This window comes from Trachymyrmex cornetzi, unplaced genomic scaffold (genome assembly GCF_001594075.2).
Source record: "Trachymyrmex cornetzi isolate Tcor2-1 unplaced genomic scaffold, Tcor1.1 scaffold77, whole genome shotgun sequence".
In the NCBI taxonomy this organism is placed as follows: domain Eukaryota; kingdom Metazoa; phylum Arthropoda; class Insecta; order Hymenoptera; family Formicidae; genus Trachymyrmex; species Trachymyrmex cornetzi.
This window is the reverse complement of record NW_017300102.1, coordinates 64,813-73,802: the sequence shown is the minus strand read 5'-3', so window position 1 is coordinate 73,802 and position 8,990 is coordinate 64,813. Positions and strand designations below refer to the sequence as shown.

General features: G+C 31.7%; 1 protein-coding gene across 1 annotated transcript; it reads left to right on the top strand.

Annotated features, from left to right (window-relative positions):
• The first annotated feature begins 3,564 nt into the window (after window positions 1–3,564).
• On the top strand, window positions 3,565–8,860 carry slv (sugar transporter SWEET1). Its single transcript, XM_018518596.1, has 4 exons — window positions 3,565–3,713; window positions 5,390–5,467; window positions 5,547–5,829; window positions 8,611–8,860. Exons 1-4 carry the CDS (start codon window positions 3,637–3,639, stop codon window positions 8,824–8,826), a joined length of 654 nt encoding a protein of 217 aa, XP_018374098.1. The 5' UTR covers window positions 3,565–3,636; the 3' UTR covers window positions 8,827–8,860.
• Window positions 8,861–8,990: the final 130 nt, after the last annotated feature.

Here is an 8,990-nt window from a genome sequence, read left to right as displayed (position 1 = left end):
CGTCGGCAGTGTCGATGGCGTCGGCATAAAAAGCATCGGCTCGATGTCAGAGTACAGTTCGCTACGAGATGTAGATAATTCGAAAGAAAGAGGAGTAAAAATATGTTAATCAAACGAAATAAAAGTGAATAAATGGTATTAATGATATGAGTATATGGAAATGTAATAGAAAAATGAGAATAAAAATCAACTTTTTGAAGTTTACATTTAAGTTAGGAATATCAATATGTTATTAAACAAATATTCAACTTCGCGCGATGCAAAAAAAATATTCTTCAAAAAAATAGGGAGAAATCTAGAGAAATAGCGCGATTCCAGCAAAAAAGAACAAAGTGAGAAACATTAATAACTAATTGTAAGTAAACAAAAAACATTTTAAAATACTGATTTTATATGCATTTTATCAACGTTCTCATATAATATTTTATTAAAAAATGTCATAAAATATTATCTGACAATAATATAATATTTCCTAACATTTAAAAAATGTAAAAATATTTTAATATTTTTCCAAATATTTTATAAATACAGCACAAAACATTGAAAAAGTAATTAAATGTTGAAATGTGAATGTTTCTTTTAACGTTGAATATTAATTTTTCCATATTGATTGTTGATGTTGCTATCACATTGTAACAACAATAAACAAATTAATATTAAAGTCGCTCTGGAGCAGTACCGCTACTAGATGAATGCAGCAGAGTAATATTTCTTTAAAAAAAATTATATAGAATAAAATAAAAAACGCAGTATTATAAGGTTTCTTTAACTGTATAAAATAAAAGTATTTTGAAGTGAGGAGACTATTGCCCGTATTCATAATCAGAACTTGTACTTAAAGCTTCCTTAAATTTATCTTTAAATGCTCAACAGCCAATGAAATAATTCGTAGAGTATCTGAAGATAAATTTAAGGAATTTATCTGAAGATAAATTTAAGGAAGCCTTAAATATAAGGCCTGACTATGAATACGGACATAAGGCTCCAAGATGAAAGTAAATGAAATATACTTCGAACCTGCTACCGTTTAGTTTTGTACAAAAAGTAATTCGGAAACCTAACATAATATTCTTGGAAGTTTATATGATACTGAATAAATGTTGAATCAACATTCCTGAATATTGTATTGCAACATCTACAAGAGATTACTTCAACGACTGTTTCTACAATGTTCTTTCGACGTTAAATCTACATGTTGCAATGTATAATTCAATGTTTTAAAATATTGATTTAATATTAGCACAACATTTGTAACGATATTTCTTACATTAAGATATCAATATTATATAAGATGAGTGCTAGAAAAGAGTGGTACATCTCTCTCTCTCTCTCTCTCTCTCTCTCTCTCTCTCTCTCTTCTCTCTCCCTCCCTCCCTCCCTCCTGTTCCTCTAAAGAATGGAATGACTGTGATTGGTCAGTTTCATAACATCGATGTTATAACTTCGGCGTAAAGCATGCCATGTAAATGAATAGAGAATGCGCGATCCGTGCGTCAAAATGGTCGATAAGGATGAGAGAGAGGGACCGTGGCAGATGGCCATTTCTATCTCTTTCCATTCAACGGTGTAATGGGAGAGAGAATGAGAGGGGGATTGGCCGTCTCCCACGGACCTCTCTCTCATTATTGTCGACAACATTTGATACACTACTTAGATACGGATCGCGCAGTTCATTCTCTATGGCTTTGTATTAAGTACATACTATAAGTACGTACTATACTTTCTTCTTTTTCTAACAATTTAACTTTCCTCGTGTAATGCATCAGCTGTCATCAACTTATAGCGTTTTCGGCCCGGCCAGATTCGCACCAACCTGGGTTAGATTAATGGCGGTTTGTGCTTTCCTATTGGTAGAGCGGGTGACGTCAACCAATAGGAAAGATTAATCCAACCCAGGTTGGTGCAAACCCGATCAGGCCGAAAACGCTATTATAAAGATGCCTTTTCATGCTGACGCTCGACGCTCGTTTTCAGTTAAAGTATATAAGTACTTTTAGGCCGGAATCAGACTACGCATTGAAGAATGGCTGCGTTCAGCAGACTCAACAGTTTTGCAACCGTTTTATTCGTCGCGCTGATTGGTTTAAACTTTTAGTTTTAAAGGAATAGTCCAATCTGAGCGAAGAATAAAACGGTTGCAAACGGCAGCTAATGAGATTGAAAATTGAATGATTGAAGTTTGACCAATCAGAACAAAAGGAACCAAAATTTCTTTGTCCTCATTGATGAAATTTCAGTCTTTAATCTTTAATTTCAATCTTCAATGCATAGTCTGATTCCGGCCTAGGGGCTCCGCACAATAAGGGGCTCCGCACAATAAGGAGCTCCGCACATTAAAAGGAATAGGGAACGGGTGGCGCCCAGTTGGACACGGCTCAATTGGACACGAGCCATTCACAGCGCTTGAGACTACAAAGCTCCTAGGCACCGGTCGCTGTGATTGGTGGTGTCCAATCGAGCCGTGATCAATCGGGATCATCCCCAGTGTTGTTAGGTATGCCCAAAGCCATAGAGAATGGACTGCGCGATCCGTACCTAAGTAAGGGCCCAGACACAAGCTTTTGCATAACGCATAATACATAGTGCATAATGGAATCAACCAACCGAAATTCTTCTTGTCCATGGAATGAGAGGAAAGGAAAGCTTCTGATTAGTTGATTCGCTTATGCACTATGCGTTATGCGTTATGCAAAAGCTTGTGTCTGGGCTCTAATATATCAAATGTGGTCGACAATAATGAGAGAGAGGGACCGTGGGAGATGGCCAATCTCCCTCTCATTCTCTCTCCCATTACACCATTGAATGGAAAGAGATAGAAATGGCCGTCTGCCACGGTCCCTCTCTCTCATCCTTATCGATCTTTTGACACACGGATAGCGCAGTCCATTCTCTTTGGCTTTGGGCATACCTAGAGTCCTAGATTTATCAGAGAGGCGCAATTGGCTTAAGTCAGTATGACAAAGGTGCTAAGGAGAGTATTAAACATGGCCGACATGCTATGAAACTGCCTTTAAACTATGTCAAACAAGATAAGATGTGTAGGATAATGTAAGATAGAATGTATAGGATAAAATGAAATAGAAATATGTCACTAGTACTATAAATGGCTGTCAAGTCACGCAATTAGTCAGATTGCAACAGCGAATCAGAATGCGTAACACCGGTTGCGCCTCTCTGATAAATCTAGGACTCTAGGCATACCTAACTTCATCATGTATTTGCATCTCTGTTATATCTAGGCCTTTAGTATAGACATGTGTGGTATATTATCTTATGTACATACATAATATGTACTAGATGAGATATAGCAACATAGCGTATTCGATTTCCCGAGTCAATAGTCTGTTCTGTTTAGTTGCAAAAGAAGAGCTAAAGGCCCGTATTCAGAACGCGCTTATAACGATGTTAGCACGCTAACATACTATACTTCACGTCACGCATATTATAAAATTTCAGAGATAAAAGTGCGCTTTTATCGATAAAAGCGCGTTCTGAATACGGGCCAAATTGTGTAAGAAATGCAGTTAAAAAGAACAGACTGTTGACTCAAAGTCGGGTCGAGTCAGTAATCGAATACGCTATTAGATAAACTATTAAATGACAATTAATATGTGGAAGAAATGTATATTTTAAATTATGATCTCAATGGAGATTAGGAATACACTTGCGTTATCCGCATCAATTTGTACTGTTTTACAGTTTCTAGCTGGCGTGTAAGTAATTCAAATAACGTCGATAACTTACTATAAACATGAGTGTTTATTCATTTAAAAATATATTACCGTAATTTATATTTTTTGTTTAAAAATGCATTTAACCTTGTATTATTTATCAATCTACGATTAAATATTTTATATTTCTATGTTTCGAATTATATGAACTATTCATACATATCTTTTATTTCATATACTTATTTTATTTATCAAACTAAATATTTTATTTATTTTTTATTTAATATAATTGACATAGTTGCATATTTTGTTATACTCTTAATCCATAATGATTTTCTGATTCTTTTCTGTACATGATGGGTCGTTCATATCTCAGAACACAAACAATTCAAAACACAAGTGAGTTAATGAAAAAGATAATATTTTATATCTTAAAGTTGCATTCCAAACTACAAAAAAAAATTTATTATTAACAGTCCAAAAAGCGTTAGGTTATTCAGAAACTTGAAAATGATGTTTTTTTTAGTATGTATGGGTATAAATCAAAGTATCCTCCATATAAAACTTAACAGTAACATCAAAATAGGATCACAAGTAAATTATGACCACACTTATGTAATTATTAAAAGGTCTCAGTATAAAACTTAACAGTGGCATCATATTATTATCTTGATCTACTCAGATAGCCAAGTCTATAGAAAGTAGATTTTTTAAATGTCTGCTACATACTACGCCAACAAAATATCAACAGAGTTCTTATAGAATTAGACGTACATAATACTGTTGACAGACTGCTAGAAAAAAACGTAATAGAATCTGCAAACGTCAGATAATGTTGGCAGGATCTGTTCAGTTTCTGCCAACAATTTGCCTTCACATTATGTTGACAGGCAATGTTAACAGAACACAAGTCTAATACAGATGTAGTTGATGGCAGACTGCCGTCATTTTCTGCTCGAGCCTGCTGACAGTCTGTTAGAAGACTGCAGACATTTTGCTATCTGGGTATATATGTTATAAGTATAGAGTATTACAGCAAGATATAATTTTTATCAAAGCTTTATCATCACATCATAGTGATGTCACATCTGTGACAAAGCAGATATTTGCATATCACCATACTTCTGTAATATTTTTTGCTGTAGGAAATAACTTGAATACATGTATATTGTCTTCACATTTTAAAACAATGTATTATTGGTATCATGTTATAAAAACTTACTAATTAGAAAAAACTGTTTTGAACACCATTTAACATATAACAATATTTATAACATTTAAATAACGACAGTTCAACATTTCAGCACAAAATTATTATTGAAAACAATTTTTGAATAGCTAATGAAATCCTTGCGATATGAACGAAAATCAGTTAAAAATGAAAAAAATTTTTTTTCAACTATAGAGAAAACACTCATTTTACAGATGATTGGGTCGTTTATGACCAACGTGAACTTTTGAGGCACTCTCATCAAAAAATGTGCATGAAATGACGTCGACAACGCCTTATCCCCTAATATCAAACTTTTTTAAGGGAAAATATAAAGACCATTATTTTTAGCGAACTGCTCTTAAAGAAACACACAGGACACAAATGACCCAATTATATATATTAATAATACTTTTAGATCTTGCAAATTATTTCATTACCATGTAATATAATTAAATTGTTGAATTTGAATATCAAACAAATCAAGTAAAATGAATAAATTTTACAGATTAGTGTGTAAAAAATATATTAGAAATGGTTCAACTGGAGATAGCTCGGGATTGGCATTTGTGACATGTTTTATGTCGTATGTATCATATAATTAAGCAATATTTGCCAATATTAGTATAAATGGTTAATTTAGAATTATATTTTTATCATTACAGTTGTAGTTTGTGGCTAAGATATGGAATACTTACTGGAGATTTGTTCATTATATTTGTAAATATATTTGGAACAATATTACAAATATGTTATATATTAATTTATATCTTATACAACGTAAAAAGATCAACTACTATTAAGCAGTTTACAATAGCGATTTGTTTGATTTCGCTTGTATATCTGTACAGTATTTTTCAAAAAAACAGAGTTTTGGCTGAGAAACACATAGGATTTCTTAGTTGCAGCTTGACTATATTATTCTTTGCATCACCATTAATATCACTTGTAAGTATGAAATAACATTTTTTTATTTGTATTCACAAAATAATAAATCTCATCTAGTAAAATTATTGATGGAAAATATGTATATTTTTTTAAATATTATGCTAAGGAGGAATATTATGCTAATAAAGTCGTTTTTGTGAACTCTATAAAGCTAGTAGAACCAAATCAGCAGAATCAAATCAGACCTACCGGAATTTTTAGTACTTATTTTGTACTAAATTGTACTATTAATGATAATTTTGTACTGTGTGCCATTTCGAAAAAAAATTATGGTGCTGCTAGCTTAATATTAAGCTGGTAGGATCCATTCAAAATAAAAGAAAAATAATCTCATAAATCAATGACATTGAATTTGTACTATAATAATTTGTACTGTCAAAAACAATTCTATATTATGCCATTTCTAAGGAAATAGTGGCGCTGCTAGCTTATGTAATATTTAAACTGCTATAAGATCATAAAAAAACACACACACAAGAGCAAAAATGAACAAAACTGAATTTATACTAATTTGTACCATTGAAAGTAAGTTAACCCTTACCGTACCCTGTACAATTTGGTGCCTCATCCATACCACCAAGGGTCACTAGAATCTCTTCATTTTTTCAAAATAATTCAAAAAATCTCTAAAAATTCATCAACATACTTTCAACATACTTTCAACTTTCTAGAATAAATATTGACTCTTTATTTTGAAAAATAATAAAATGTAGTATAATTTATAATTACCGAAAGACTCAAAGAAACTTGCACGAACAGAAATCGCTCGGTCACTAGTTACCCATATTGGTACAGTAAGGGTTAATATTTTATATTCTTTTTTCTCCTTAAAATGACTTTATAAGTATATACTTTTAATCTACATGCTCGTGACCTCACAACAAAACCTATGTGCCTGGCACTCAACTTTAAGAAAAAAAAAATTTTTTAATGAGCATTAAATTGAACTAAATTTGTAACCAATTTTCTTTTCGTTTGTACCTTAAGGAGTTCAAAAATATAAAGGAAACAATCCTAGCACCCTACTTTAAAATATTTTAAACCTGCAAGGTGCTGTTTCGGAACCGTTTGTACTCGTTCCAATTTGAAATAGCACTGAAATTTCAAACCTATTGCAGATTAAAAATATCTTCAGAAATAACGAAGTTAACTTTACCTCTATTTTAAAATTTCAGTATAACTAATTATTAATTACCCTCTTAAAGATATAAACGAAATTTAAAAAATAATACAAACAGGCACAAGTGATGCTGAATTAGAGGCATTTCTCTTTCTTGGAAACAGTAATGTCTCAAACAAAGGTAATAATATTTTTTCAAAATTTAATTTTGAATATTTTAATCTAAAAACGAAAAGAACGATGAGACAAACGAGTACAAACCAAACTAATTTATTGCGTGTTAAAAATTTTTGTAAGTTGAGTGTTGAATTAATTCACATCGGTTCTGCTGTGAAGTCACTAACATATAGATCGTAAGTATATACTAATAAAGTCACTTTAAGGAAAAAAATTTTAAATATTAACTTACTTTCAATGTTACAAATTAGTACAAATTCAGTCTTGTTCCTTTTTGCCCTTGTTTTCTTTTATGGTCCTATATGTTTTTATGCCTCCTACAGACTTACATCATACAATTTTTTTTTATTGTATAATTATTAAGAATGTTAAAAATAATCATTATATGAGAAAAAATTTGATCCATAAAGCCCTAATTATTAATTATATATATCACTATGGCCGGTATTCATAGTCAGATCTTATATTCAAGACCTTTCCTAAGTACAGTCTTAAGAAGTCACTAACCAATCAGAGGGCCGTATTAGCGTCTTAAGACATTACTTAAGGCAGTCTTGAAATAAGAACGGACTGTGATATCGCCTTGTGATGCCTAAGCCCTTTTCATAACTAATAAGTGAATTAATAAAATATTTTTGTTCATTTTATACTGCTCTGCTATCATATTAATGTCATTTTAGACTATCGTCTCCTAAAATGAATACAGCTCATTGTGAAAAAATAAATTTTTTTATTACACTTGACATATGGGGGGTACTTATATGTAATGATGTGATTTTCAGTTTTAAAAAAATTGCAACACACAAAAACCAAAAACAAAAAAATAAAATACAATGTACAGTTCGCGCAATTAATGCCTTCCAAATCTATTACTCGAATTCATAGTCAGGCCTTATATTTAAGGCTTCCTTAAATATTATCTTTAGATGCTCTACGAATTATTTTATTGGCTACTGAGCATCTAAAGATAAATTTAAGGAAGCCTTAAATATTTAGGGTTTAACTATGAATACAGACATATGACACCATGTTCACTGGTGAGGCATCGCGTTTACTTTCTTCGGTCGTTTTCACATTCACGGCCATAGTCGAATGGACTAAACAAGCCTATAGAAATTGGAGAAACTCGCATATTTCGCCCATGAACGCAAAAATAACTGAAAAAGTAACACGCATAACAAAACAGGGTTGGAAGGCATTAATTGCGCGAACTGTACAATATAAAAACGAAAATATTTTATTAATTCATTTATTAGTTATGAAAAGGACTTACATATCATAGTGCTATTTCTAGATTAATAATTAATTAAGGATTTACGGATCGAATTTTTGTCTCATGTAATGAATATTTTTCGCATTCCTAGTGATCGTACAATACAAAAAAATTGTCTAATGGAAATTCATAGAGAGCACAAAAACGGTCTTATTCACCTCCTTTACAATTATTTATGCATTGATAATAAATAACTACAAATTTGTTATAGGCACATGTGATTAGAATGAAAAGCACAGACAGTTTACCATTTCCAGTCATAATGTCTTCTATGGTAGTATCTTGCCAATGGTTTGCGTACGGATGTCTGCTCAGTGATCAATTTATACAAATACCAAATTTTATGGGTTGTATTTTGTCAGCTTTTCAACTTTCTTTGTTTTTGATTTACCCAAGTAAACGAACAGATCAAGCTTACTTTATATGAAAACATTAATTGTATCTTTTATTCTGTTGATTAATTAGATTGATTAGTGTTATATAAGAAATACTACATATATTATAAGTCAATAATTTTTTAGTGGTATACATTTATTTTATCTTAACCCTTACCGTAATATGGGTAACTAGTGACCGAGCGATTCCTGTTCG

Bases quoted from the DNA above. Each gene is read 5' to 3' on its own strand.
- slv (XM_018518596.1), top strand. From the start codon at position 3,637: ATGATCTCAATGGAGATTAGGAATACACTTGCGTTATCCGCATCAATT. The intron at 3,714-5,389 runs GTAAGTAATTCA...TAAATTTTACAG, and splicing joins TTACAGTTTCTAGCTGGCGT to ATTAGTGTGTAAAAAATATA. The intron at 5,468-5,546 runs GTATGTATCATA...TTATCATTACAG, and splicing joins TTTGTGACATGTTTTATGTC to TTGTAGTTTGTGGCTAAGAT.